The 13,818-nt window shown below is 33.0% G+C and overlaps 1 protein-coding gene across 1 annotated transcript in view; it reads left to right on the top strand.

Annotated features, from left to right (window-relative positions):
• Positions 1-13,818, top strand: part of LOC107564365 (netrin receptor UNC5C-like) — a 228,145-nt gene that overhangs the window by 72,469 nt on the left and 141,858 nt on the right. The window contains exon 2 of the mRNA XM_016249425.1: positions 5,390-5,623. Within this exon, the coding sequence (XP_016104911.1) occupies positions 5,390-5,623 (234 nt within the window). The remainder of the gene's footprint in view (positions 1-5,389; positions 5,624-13,818) is intronic.

Genomic DNA, 13,818 nt, shown 5'->3' with positions numbered 1-13,818 from the left:
AGATTCATTCATTCATTCTTGTTTGTTTGTTCATTCGCTCATAGATTAATTCATTCTTGTTTGTTCATTAGTTTGTTCAGTTGTTCATAGATTTATTCCTTCATTCTTGTTTGTTCATTCATTCGTAGACTCATACCATCATTGTTGCTTGTTTGTTCATTCATAGATTCATTGATTTATTCTTGTTTGTTCATGCAATCATAGATTCATTATTCTTGTTTGTTCATTAGTGAGTTGATTCATTCCTTCATTCTTGTTTGTCCATTCATTCATTTATTCTTGTTTGTTCATGTGATCATAGATTCATTCCTTCTTGTTTGTTCATTCGTTCGTAGATTCATTCCTTCATTCTTGTTTGTTTGATCATTCATTGATTGATTCATTCTTGTTTGTTCATTAGTTTGTAGATGCATTCCTTCATTCTTGCTTGTTAATTTGTTCATAGATTCATTCCATCGTTGTTTTTATTCACTCGTTCGCAGAATCATTCCTTCTTGTGTGTTCATTGGATTGTAGATTATTTCCTTCATTCTTGTTTGTTCATTCATTTGTAGATTTATTCCTTCTTGTTTATTCATTTGTTCTTAGATTCATTCCTTCATTTTTGTTTGTTCATTGGTTCGTGGATTCATTCCTTCATGTTTAATTTATGTTTGATTGTCTATTTATTTATTAATTCATTCTTGCACTAGCCTGTTCGTATGTTCATAAATTCATTCATCATTTTAGAATTCGTAAAATGTTTTCTTTTTTCTGTTTATTTATTTATTCAGTCGTGTTCACTTGTTTATTTGTTAGTTTATTCATTGTTCTGTTCATGTGTCTATTACTGTGTTCTTTCATTCATGACCTTTTAAACGATTAATCTGTTTATTCATATGTTCATTGATTTTTGTTCATTCACATATTCATTCATCCATTCTTGATCGAAAAGTGTGTTTGCTTTTATGTTTTGAAGCTATTTAGTTTAAATTTGGTATTCAATAAAATCATTTAGGATTGAATCATGATTCCCGGAATTGAGTCACACTGAATCGTGAGATGCCTAAAGATTCCCAGCCCCCCCTTTATGCGTGTTTCAGGCCTTTTATTTGAAGAGTATCAGGTTTGTTTGTGTGTTTTAATAGAGTAGATAACAGTGAGACTGTTTATGTGTATAAGATTAATCTGGGATTTAAATAAATGAATCATCTCAGATCATTCGTCTCATAATAACATTTGCAAACATGACACAGACCCAAACAAAACAGACGCGGCCCTCGGCCCATCATTAGATAGCATGGCTGTGCCGTGACCCGTTAATGGAAGGTAATGTACCCTACAGAGTGTTAATTTGGGGTGAAAGCAGCTCAGTGTGTGTGTGTGTGTGTGAGACAGTCAGAGAAGAGTTATGAGCCGGACTGCGTGCCATCGGATGGGTCAGCGGGCATCTAATGGAGGCATTCAATAATAATCTGCCGCTCGTGCCATGTCTTTTTACTGTGTGTGTGTTAGTGTAATGGTAGTATCCGCTGTATGTATTGATGACTCCAGGGATCAATGCGTCCTGTGTTACGATCCATCCATTATGTGCGTGTGTGTGTGTGTGTGTAATATTGAAGATCTCTGCATTTGTGCTGGCAGTGAAATTGTGTTACAGACATGAACAGGAGAGTTTTTAACTGATCTGTCCATCAATTCTAATTACTAAATATAATGTAGAAACGTTAATTTTCTGTAAAGCTGCTTTGCAACGATTTGCATCGTGAAAAGCGCTATACAAATAAACTTGAATTGAATTGAAATTCAACCATTTGTTTGTTCATTTGTTCAGTCTTTCATTCGTTTGTTCTTTTATTAGTTCATATATTCATTCATTACTTAGATTCATGCTTGTTCTTTTGTCTATTCAGTCATGTTCATTTGTTCATCCATTAGTTTATTTGTTGTTCTGCTCATTTGTCTTTTTCTGTGTTCTTGGATTCATTAGTTTATCGATTTATTCATTCATATGTTTGTTGGTTTTTCGCTTTAAGTTATTAGTTAATTTGTTCATTTATTCTGTGATTTGTTCACTCTTGTTCATTGAATTGTTTTATATTCATTTATTAATTAGTTCATTCTTTTGTCTCTTGATTCATTTATTTGTTCATGTTCATCTGTTCATTCATTAGTTTCTTTGTTGTTCTGTTCATTTGTCCATTTCTTTTCTCTTTGGTTCATTAGCTTGGTAATTGATTCATTCATAGTTAATTGGTTTTGTTCGTTAGTTTATTAGTTTGTTAATTTATTGAATGATTTCTTCATTCTTTAATTAGTTGATCAAATCTTTAATTGATCATTCATTGCTTTAATTCATATGTTTGTTCTATTGTCTGTTCATTCATCATATTAGTCATGTTCATCTGTTCATTCATAAGTTTTTTCATTGTTCTGTTCTTTGTCTAATTGTGTTTTTTTTATTTGTCAGTTTGTTGATTGATTCATCCATTCATTTTTGATTATTTTTTGTTCATTAGTTTATTAGTTTGCTTGTCAATTTATTCCATCATTCTTTCATTAGTTTGATCATTTATTTGTTTATATGTTCATATTTATTAATTACTTTAATTCATATATTCTTTTTTTCTGTTTCATTTATTCAGTCATGTTCATTTGTTTATTCATTAGATTGTTGGTTTTTCTGTTCATTAATTAATTCATTTTTGTTCATTAATTTATTAGTTTATTCTGTCATTTGTTCATTCTTTCATTAGTTTTTTCATTCGATCATATCTTCAATTGTTCATTCATTACTTTAATTCATGTTTGTACTTTTGTCTGTTCATTCATTTATTCAAACGTGTTCATTTGTTCATTCATTAGTTTATTTCTGTTCACTTGTCTATTTCTGTATTCTTTGATTCATTAGTTTGTTGTGTGATTCATCCGTTCATTCGTATGTTCATTGATTTTTGTTCATTTAGTTTATTAGGTCATTAATTTATTCCTTCATTGGTTTATTCATTTATTAGTTAACTCTTTTGTCTGTTCATCAATTTGTTCTGTCATGTTCATTTGTTCATTCGTTAGCTTATTTATTAATCTCTTTATTTGTGTTCTTTCATTCATTAGCTTTTCATTGATTCATTAATTCATTCTGACATTTGTTCATTCACATATTTATTAGTTTGTTGTTTAATTAGTTCGTTCTTGTTTGCTTATTTGTTTGTTGATTGATTGATTGATTCATTCATTCTTACATTAGTTCAAATAAAATGTTCTTTGGACTGTTCATTCTTTTATTAATTCAAGTTTATTTGTTCATTCAGTAGGTTTTATTTATACTGTTCATTTAGTTTATTTCTGTTCTTTCATTCATCAGTTTGAATGATTCCTCTGTTCAGTGATACATGTACATTCTCATATTCATTCATTCGTTCATCCGTTTATTAATTCATCCATTCTTGTTTGTTCATTTGTTTGTAGATTCATTCCTTCATTTATTCAGTTTGTCTATGCAATGTTCATTCATTCGTTTGTGCATACATCCAGTCTTTGTTCATAGATTAATTCATTTGTTTGTTCATTTTATCTGTTTATTCATCTATTTATACATTAATTCTTGCCCATGTTCATAATTTTGTTCCTTATTTTGTTAATTCACTATATGTTTGTTCTTTTGTTTGTTCGTTAATTTATTCAGTCATGTTCATTTGTTTGTTCATTCATATGTTCATTGATTTGTTTGTTAATCCATTCATCCATTCACATTTAGTTCGTAGATTCATTCGTTCAAGTATCAGTTTGTTTGTCTGTCCATCAAGCGTAGCGTTAGTTCTGGCAGGTCACATTAGTCAAGCTCGCATCAGCTGACCTTCAGCTGATCCCCATCTACCTATAGGTATACGATACCTATCTAAGCATTCATATAGAAGGTCCCTCAGTATTATCAACAGTTTTTGCATTGCTCAATAGCTAATTACCCTCCTCCATCCCCAGCTCCTCCTCTGTCAGTCGGGATTCAGCCTTCTGATTCTCCTTTGAATCAGACTAATTCTAAAATGTGTACATAAAATGATTGAACTTTAACAATATCTGCAATACATGTATGTTGGTTCTGTTCTGTTTACCCTGGGGGGGGTTATCACTGCTCTCCCTGCTCTCATCCATGCTAGGCTGCATGGATGCGCAGGAAGTTCTTGCCCAGAACAGAACCATACCGCCAATCCAAACTGTATGCTAATTGTCAATCATCTTTGACGATAGTGGTCCTGACAGAAATTTGTTTATCCATCTGTTCATTCATTTATAAGTTTATTCATTCAAAGCAAAGAGTAGGAATGATAGAGGTAGCGTAAAAGAGAACGTCAGAGATCTCACAACGTCGTGTTTATTTGAACTTAAATAAGCAGCAGTTACTCCATTAACCAGGGATCACTTAGAGATGACTGAGATTCTGTTTCATAATGAAGCCTCTCTGGACCCCAAACGAGCTCGGCAGACGCAAATTACAGTATAAGAGGCTCTGAGAAAATTGACATTTGTGAATAAATTGGCGTAATGGGGATTTTTGTTGCAAAAGTTTATTCTGAGATATTGAGAGATGTGTTATGCATTCTAAACCTAATTTATACTCATTTCATACAATGCTTCAATTGTACACCACCATTCAAAAGCATATATAACTGTTTTATATTGTAATATATTTTACAAAATAAATAAAAATATCATGTTTGATTAGTAATATTTGATCAGTCGTGGCCTAATGCTTAGAGAGTTGGACTTGTCCCCCAAAGGTGTTTTATATTGTAATATCTTTTAAAATGTTCATTAAAATAATCACTTTTGAACAGTAATACTGCGAAATATTTTTACAATTTAAAATAGCTGTTTTATATTTGAACGTGCTTTTATGTTGTAATGTATTTTAAAGTATAAATTAAATCAGTAATGATGTGAAATATTATTACAATTTAAAATAACTGTTTTAATATATTTCAAGACGTAAATTAAAATGATCACCCTCATACATCTTTGCTAAATTAAAGCATCCATTTCTTTCGAAAATCTTACTGACCCCAGACTTTTTAATGCGTGCTGGAATTGAAATTAAAATGATCACCCTCATACATCTTTGCTAAATTAAAGTATTAATTTCTTTCAAAACATCTTACTGACCCCAGACTTTTTAATGCGTGCTGGAATTGAAATTAAAATGATCACCCTCATACATCTTTGCTAAATTAAAGTATTAATTTCTTTCAAAAAAATCTTACTGACCCCAGACTTTTTAATGCGTGCTGGAATCGATGATTTGCTAGCCCATCATCTAATGGAAATTTTGAAATGCATCAAAAAGCAGTATGCTTCTCTACATTTCCCCACTCACTTCCTGATGTTTCATGTTGTCTGTGTTTTTTTTTCCCAGGTGATGATGACTTCCTGTTGGGGTTGGGTGAGCTGCCGGAGACCTTCCCCAGTGACCCTCCAGAGCCCCTCCCACACTTCCTGCTGGAGCCGGAGGATGCTTACATCATCAAGAACAAAGCTGTCAATCTCTACTGCACGGCCACGCCTGCCGCTCAGATCTACTTCAAATGCAACGGCGAGTGGGTCCATCAAAGAGAACACACCATAGAGGAGCGGGTGGACGAGACGTCGGGTCAGTCACACACACACACACACACACACACACAGCATCACTCTCCTTTATGGGTCGGAAACATTACAGCCTTTTCTGAGGTGCAATAAAAATGTGATAGCTCTGCTTTATTCATGGTTTTCATTGCTAGAGGTGCTGCTAGAGAGATAGATAAACCCCTTCCTGACACGTACAGGTTTGTGTATTATTTATGTGATGTTATTAGAGCTTTTTTATGAAGGCTTCTTTATATGACTGCTATGGACACAGGGAGTAAGTATAGTCAACACCAACTGTGATCAGAGACACGACCTAGACCACTTTCACTGACCGTGGATATATATGGAAGCTTGTTTCCGCCATGGGATGAAAACAAAATAAAAAATAAAAAATTATCTCACAATTCAGACTATTCTCACAATTCTGAGGAAAAATGTCAGAATTTCAAAAACAAAGTCAGAATTTCGAGTTTATATCTCGCAATTCTGACTTCTTTTTCTCACAATTGTGATTTACAGTATATCGCACAATTCTGATATTTTTCTCAAATTCTCAGTTTATATCTCGCAATTACGAATTCAGATCAATTTAGATCAATGTTGATTCAATTCAGTTCAAAAACTGTCAGTGTTACAAAGTTCATCAATTATGAAACAAGTTTAATTCAGCCACACCGTAAAAATGTTTTTTTTTTTTTTTTTAATTGTAAACTGGCGTACATTTTACAAGAAAATAATACTTCAGTCTTTCTACTTTAAATTTTTTCTTAAATGTAAATTAAAAAAAAAATTTAAATTTTTTTTTTTAAATGTAAAAAAATTTTTTTTTAAATGTAACATTTTTAAAATGTTACATTTTTACAATTTAACATTTTTTACATTTAACATTTTTGTTTAATTCTTTGTAAAATTTGTTAGCAATTTCTGAGTGAAAATTGTTTCAAAGTAAGTCCTACATCATATTTTTTCAGTGTATAATTAGCTACAAAAACTAATCTACAATAGTCATTATTCAGCTCAAGTAATTTCAATGTTGATTCAATTCAGTTCAAAAACTGTCAGTGTTGCAAAGTTCATCAATTATGAAACAAGTTTAATTCAGCCACACCGCAAAATTTTTACAATGAAACAAGTTTAATTCAGCCACCGTAAAAAATTTTTTTTTTTTTTCAAAGTTGTAAATAAAACATTGGAGTACATTTTACAAGAAAATACTACTTCAGACTTTCCACTTAAAATTTTTCTTTAATTAAATTTTTTTTTTAAATGTAACGTTTTTAACATTTACATTTTTTTACATTTAAAATTTCTGAGTGAAAATTATTCACATTATTATATACATCATAATTTTCAGTGTGTACGTAGCTACAAAAAGGAATCTACAACAGAGTCATTATTCAGCTCAAGTAAGTTCAATGTTGATTCAATTCAGTTCAATAACAGTGTCAATGTTGCAAAGTTAGTGTCATCCGGCTCAATTCAGTTCAGATTTTGTCCTCCTCCGATAGTGTCAGTGCAGTTAAATCGATAACATTATTCTTTAATAATTGTCTTTTAAACAGAAGATACTAGAGATTCCGAGTGAAATAATTAAATAAATAAGGCATTGACTCTCAATAAAAAAGGTGTTTTATTGGTTTTATGGTTTCAAGAAGAACCTTTAACATGCGTTTGAGCCAAAAATTGTTGTTCTGTTTTTAAGAGTGTTGTTGATTTAATCAGGTGAGCAAATCACAGTGTCTGTTGTCTTTTTCAGTCACGATTCTGAAGCTCAAACTGTATCGCATAGCATTAGCAGTGCCAAGGTCATGGGTTCGATTCCCAGAGAATGCATGAACTGATGATATGGTATATATACATTCAGTGCAAAGTCCGAGCATCTGCCAAATGCATAAATATCTTTTCACATCGCGACAACAGAATACAGAGTAAAAGCCAAGAAAAGTGAGTGATCCAGGTCCACTTTTGGTGATAGTCAAATGCTAATGTGTTACAATTCATAGTCATTTCTTTTCCACTTTCAAAATGTTTTATACGAGGAAACTTTCAGTGACATAAAAACCATGAGCGCAGAGCAGATGGGTATTGGCATATTGCTATTACTGGTTACTGTACTGGTATGAAGAAGATAAGTAAGTGCTAATGAAACATAAATTAAAGATTCTAATGATCTACTACTATGTTCAGAAGTTTGGGGATTGTAAGACCCTCACCCAAGGCTGCATTCATTTGTTTAAAAAATGCAGTAAAATCAGTAATATTGTGAAATATTATTACAATTTAAAAATACTGTTTTCTATTGTAATATTTTGTAAAATGCAATTTATTCCTGTGATGCAAAGTTGATTTTTTTAGCATCATTACTCCAGTCTTCAGTGTCACAGGATCCTTCAGAAATCGCTTTTGATCAATTTAATGCATCCTTGCTGAATAAGATTAATAATTTACTGACCCCAGACTGAATGAGAAATCTAGCTATAGAATGAGACGTTTTAGGTGAATGTTTCACCTATAGCACTCAATTGCAGCAGAATGCAACAATCTTAAAATGAAACCAAGCTTTTGCACTCACATATTTGCACATGTTTTAGGCCTAATGCATGCTATAGAAGACAGAAACACTGCCGTGCATTTCAAGGTTAAGTTAGTTCGATCATTCAGAGCAAAAACAGCACGTATTGGCTGAGGCTGAAGCGCAATCACCTCACCGCAGCAGAAACCGACATGAGGCGCTCTCGGTGTGGGCGAGCGAAGAGCTCAATTCATTACGCAGAGGTTAACAAGCTCCTATTGAGCTAATGACTCTAATGGATCTTTGATATCAACCCGCCGCAGTAATTCGGCTCTAATATCTCTGCGGTGGAAACTTTACTGTCATAATCACACCTCGGATATTACTCGGGGTCAGAGCGTGGAGTTATTACGGGCCGCCGAAACGAGGCCGGCTGCTCTAAACACAGTCATTGAACTTTATCGAGTGGCCTTAATGTGCGATGGTAACGTTTATCATAAAAAATTATAGTGCGTGTGAGAGAGAAAGAGATTTAGAGAGAGAGAGCGAGAGAGATAAAGTTGATGCTTTTAATTAGATTTTCACTCTCACTGTTTGGTTTAGGTCTGTCTTTGTTCGCTGGCCACGAGCTCCCTCTGGCATCGCTATCTGTCTCTATTTGGGATGGTGTAATATCGTTATGAATCAATATCATTGTTCGTTTTGGCAATTGTGAGTAAACAAGGTTAAATCTGTTCCTTGTCATGAAAGCTGGTGTGTAATCGGCTCATGGTGTGTGTGTTGAGTGTTTCGTGTTTCCAAATTGCGCAGAAGATTCAGATTGAGCCTCATTATCTGGTTCAGTCAGAAAGACTCTTTCCTGCTGCGGTCTTGGTCTCAGAGGGCCTCGTTTAAACAGACGTGTTAGTATATTTACAGAACAGAACGGCGTTCAGAAAAACGTCCGCCATATTCACAAAGTCAAGTAAGTTTCCATTGTTTTCTAGAAGAACGATCATTTATCTTTTGGTGGGCAATGGTGATGGGATTTAAGCTCATAAAAACTGAATGTATAACATAATTAGAAAAACAAATATTGTTGAAGTATTCATCTGATATTTTTAATGCATGAAAAATGCTGCACAGGGACATCCATGAATGTTTTTTGGAGTGATCGTGAAAATGAATCCTTGAATCATTTGATTCATTGGAAATAACAGTTTGAACTGATTCACAGAAATGAATCAAATTTACTGACTCTAGCTGCTTTTATGCAACTGAGTTTGAATTCTGGGATTGCATTTAAACATCTCAGTCTTGATGCTTTTTTATTGAAAATATAAACTACCGTTCAAAAGTTTGAGTTTTTAATGCTTTAGGAATAGGTCTCTTCTGCTCACCAAGGCTGCATTTATTTGATCAAAAATACAGTAAATACAGTAATATTGTGAAATATTATTACAATTGAAAATAACTGTTTTCTATTTGTATATAATGTAAAATGTAATTTATTTCTGTGATGCAAAGCTGAATTTTCAGCAGCCTTCAGTGGCACATGATCCTTCAGAAATTATTATACTATGCTGATTTGCTCTTCAAGAAACAGTTATGATTATTGTCAATGTTTAAAACAGTTGTTCTGCTTCATAATTTTTGTGGAAACCATGATACATTTTCTTCAGGATTTTTTTGATGAATAGAAAGCTCAAAAGAACAGCATTTCTTTGAAATGGAAATCTTTTGTTATAGATTATAAATGTATTTACTGTCACTTTTGATCTATTTGTTGCATCCTAGCTGAATAAAGCAATTGATTTCTTTAAAAAAAAATTACTGACCCCAAACCTTTGAACAGTAGAGTATGTTTGTGAACAATATACTCGCGTGCACAGTTTTTTTATGTTTCAGATTAATCTGCCTTGTCTGTTCTTGACAGACGTCCCAAAGAGAAAATTGCAACAGGAATTAAGTTTTTATTCACAATAATCCAAAACAAAAGTGTGTGTGTGTGTGTGTGTTTGCGTGTACTAACAGATCTCGTTGTAAACACACCCCATCCCATTATTGCTGTCATTGATTTTCTGTCTGCGTTTATGTGTGTGTGCTTTTACATGCTTTGTGCGTTTTTATGCTTGCAAGGCTGCGCTGTATTGATATTCATCCAGCAGTCAATGTTAGAGGTGTTTTTAAGGCAATATTATTATTGCTAGTGCTCATAGTGCTTTGAACAAACCTCTAACATTAAATGTTAAGGTTCAGTGTGGGTCGTCCTGCAGTGATTGTGTTCAGACGTGAATGATTGTGTGTGTGTTTGCGTGTACTAACAGATCTCGTTGTAAACACACCCCATCCCATTATTGCTGTCATTGATTTTCTGTCTGCGTTTATGTGTGTGTGCTTTTACATGCTTTGTGCGTTTTTATGCTTGCAAGGCTGCGCTGTATTGATATTCATCCAGCAGTCAATGTTAGAGGTGTTTTTAAGGCAATATTATTATTGCTCATAGTGCTTTGAACAAACCTCTAACATTAAATGTTAAGGTTCAGTGTGGGTCGTCCTGCAGTGATTGTGTTCAGACGTGAATGAGTCCTCAAATCATGTGTGTTGTTGAGGAGAGGTGAGCTGGTACCTTAAGTGATCAGACACATGATTTTCACTTGCTGGACAATAAAACTTACAAAAACAGACTTATACATTGGTCTATAGATGTTGCTCTGGTCCTTCCTTCAGAGTATCTCAGAGATTTGAGGCTACTTTTGAGTGCATCCACAAAATGCTCATGCTCTGAATGAGATATGCATTTTGTCTACATATTTTTGCGATCCAAACAACCCCTTTCATCAATGAAATGCAATTCTCGTTCACAGGATTAGCATTTTGTGGATGAAATGTATTGCATCTTTGCACAAAACTCACATTTAGATTCAGAATTGTGTGTGCATAATAAAGTTCTGACTGTACATTTCTATTTACAACATGCATCCTTGTTTTGTCTTGAAATACTGCATTTTACATTATACACTGCAATTATTTGACACCCCATACAAAACAAACGTGGAATACTTACATATGTGGAATGACAAACTGTGCCGAGTTCCACGTCCCAAAACAATGTTTGTACGTTAAGCGACTATTCGTGAGCTTAATTAACTGCAGATATATATGGAGAAAAAGATTTATCCAGAAAATGCAAATAGGTCAAAAATGCAATTTGTAGATCATTTCAGCCTGAGATATACCGTCACTGTTTTTTGTACACTTCATAATTTTTAAGAAATTTAAGATAAAAGTTCCTCAGAATCTCCCAGTGACTACGATAGAATGTTTTGCACACAAAATGTAATTGACAGTGCATTCTGTTTAGTGATTGGTCTTCTTTCTTACATTTATTTGCATACTGATTTGTGATTGGTCATTTCTTTCTTGCATCATTTTAATCATCTTTAGCTGCCTTGTATTGTTTCTGCCGCCTTGCAAAAACTTTAGGTGATGCGAATCGAGTTTCCTATTTGTTTTTTAACATCTGTTTTAAATAATTATAGTTTGTTTGTTTTTTTTTGTTTTTTTCGCGTTGTCTGTCTGTTAGTAGTTACATTTCTTTGTGTGTGTGTGTTCACTGCAAAAATCATTTTCTTAATCAGTATTTCTTGTTTTCAAAATTAAAGCAAATTAAATCATTTAAGAAGAAAAATTACAGAATTAAGAGACCATGCATTATTTTTTTGTCTTGTTTTTTTCATGATCACAACTTGATTTCTATACATTTTCTCATGATCTTGACTTGAGTGGAAAATGTTTTAAGCATAAATTCACTGTAAAATGAATGCTTAGTACAAGAAGAAATAAATAGATATATTCTCTGAAAGCAAGTCTTATATCCTATGAAATTTGCTTCTCAAATACATTTATCTTGCTGTAAGTATATTTTAAAGAAAACAACGCAAAATCCCTGCAGTGTGTCTGTCTGTCTGTTTCACTCACTGCATCGAGTTCTTGAGTGTGTAAACCATAAAGTTAGATCATCATTCTTCACCTCATCCTGTGTGAATCCTGCTCTATTCTCTTTTATAGCTGCTTGACCATGAGTGATGTTTGTTTAAACATTCATGTGTGTAAGTGTGTCTTTTCACCTCACTCCTGTTCAAGGCTACAGGTTTCTGCCGTTCACATCCAGCATTCTGCACCAAATGCTGCCATAAACACAAAAACCCAAAGCACTAAACAAATAAACACAGAGAGGGTAAGTGTGAACTATTGATTTCTATCAGGGAATCATTTCATGGAGACATTGAGGGGTTCGTTATTTATACATGTACAACAGAATTCTGCTGGCAGAGCACTAAAATATATATAAAAACATCTCGCTTGCATCATGTGACATCGGTGTGATCGGCACTGACGTGGTGGGAGATCAAGCTGTGTAGTCTCACAAGCTGTTCACAGGGCATCTGAGGAACTTTGTGCTCAAAAATGTCAACAGCTTTGTCAGGCCTGATTTGTGCAATTTTGTGTGAACATGTTATACGGTCATACAGATTTGGACAATATTAGGGAAATGTTCTTGAATACATGTTATTTTAGTATCACTGATATTCTATTATAGTTTTTGTTAATATTCTGAATTATAATAAAAACATCTCGCTTGCATCATGTGACATCGGTGTGATCGGCACTGACGTGGTGGGAGATCAAGCTGTGTAGTCTCACAAGCTGTTCACAGGGCATCTGAGGAACTTTGTGCACAAAAATGTCAACAGCTTTGTCAGGCCTGATTTGTGCAATTTTGTGTGAACATGTTACACGGTCATACAGATTTGGACAATATTAGGGAAATGTTCTTGAATACGTGTTATTTTAGTATCACTGATATTCTATTATAGTTTTTGTTAATATTCTGAATTATGTTTTATATTTAAGCCTTTTCACTTTAATTTTAGTTAACATTTTTGTAATTTTGTTGTGTTTTTGTCATTTTATAAGTTTTTGTTTTTATTAATTGTTATTTATTAGTGTTATTTAATATTAGTTATTTTAGTACTTCAAGTTAAACTCAATGAAAATGAGAAATGTTGCCTTGGCAACTAAATTAGATAAAATAAGTTTCACTGTTTATTTATATTTTATATCATTTAATGTTTTTTTTTTTCAAGTAAATTTTTTTTTTTTGCAGTTATGTATTCAAATTGTTACCATTTATTATTTCTACATGATCTGATTATGAGGGAGAGGGAGTTAATAAAAACCTAATTAATAAAAATTAAAATAAAAGTCCATACATGACACACATGTTACATTAATAAATCTTTTTTTTTTATTCTTTTCTTCTCAATTTGCTATCAGTAATGTACATTTGGGTGTTTTTTTACATTTTGTCATCAAGTTATTATTTTTTTGTTTATTATTTATTTGTTTTATTTTATTTTATTTTTTCGATTTAATTTCTGTCAACCACAGCTGCCCGTTTTTAACCATGAATTTAAAGGGGTCATATGATGCAATTTCAAGTTTTCCTTTCTCTTTGGAGTGTTACAAGCTGATTGTGCATAGATAAGATCCCTGAAGTTGCAAAGACTAAAGTCTCAAAACCAAAGAGATATTCTTTATCAAAGTTAAGACTCTGCCACGCCCCCCTAAAATGGCTCGTTCTAACACACCCCCACATATCTACCTCACTATGTGGAAATATTTGCATAATGCGCCCAAATGTGCACGCAAAGAAAGAAGAC

The sequence above is a fragment of the Sinocyclocheilus grahami genome, unplaced genomic scaffold (genome assembly GCF_001515645.1).
Source record: "Sinocyclocheilus grahami isolate Dianchi unplaced genomic scaffold, SAMN03320097.WGS_v1.1 scaffold926.1, whole genome shotgun sequence".
Classification (NCBI taxonomy): Eukaryota; Metazoa; Chordata; class Actinopteri; order Cypriniformes; family Cyprinidae; genus Sinocyclocheilus; species Sinocyclocheilus grahami.
The sequence above is the reverse complement of the archived record's forward strand: the minus strand, read 5'-3'. Positions and strand labels throughout refer to the sequence as shown.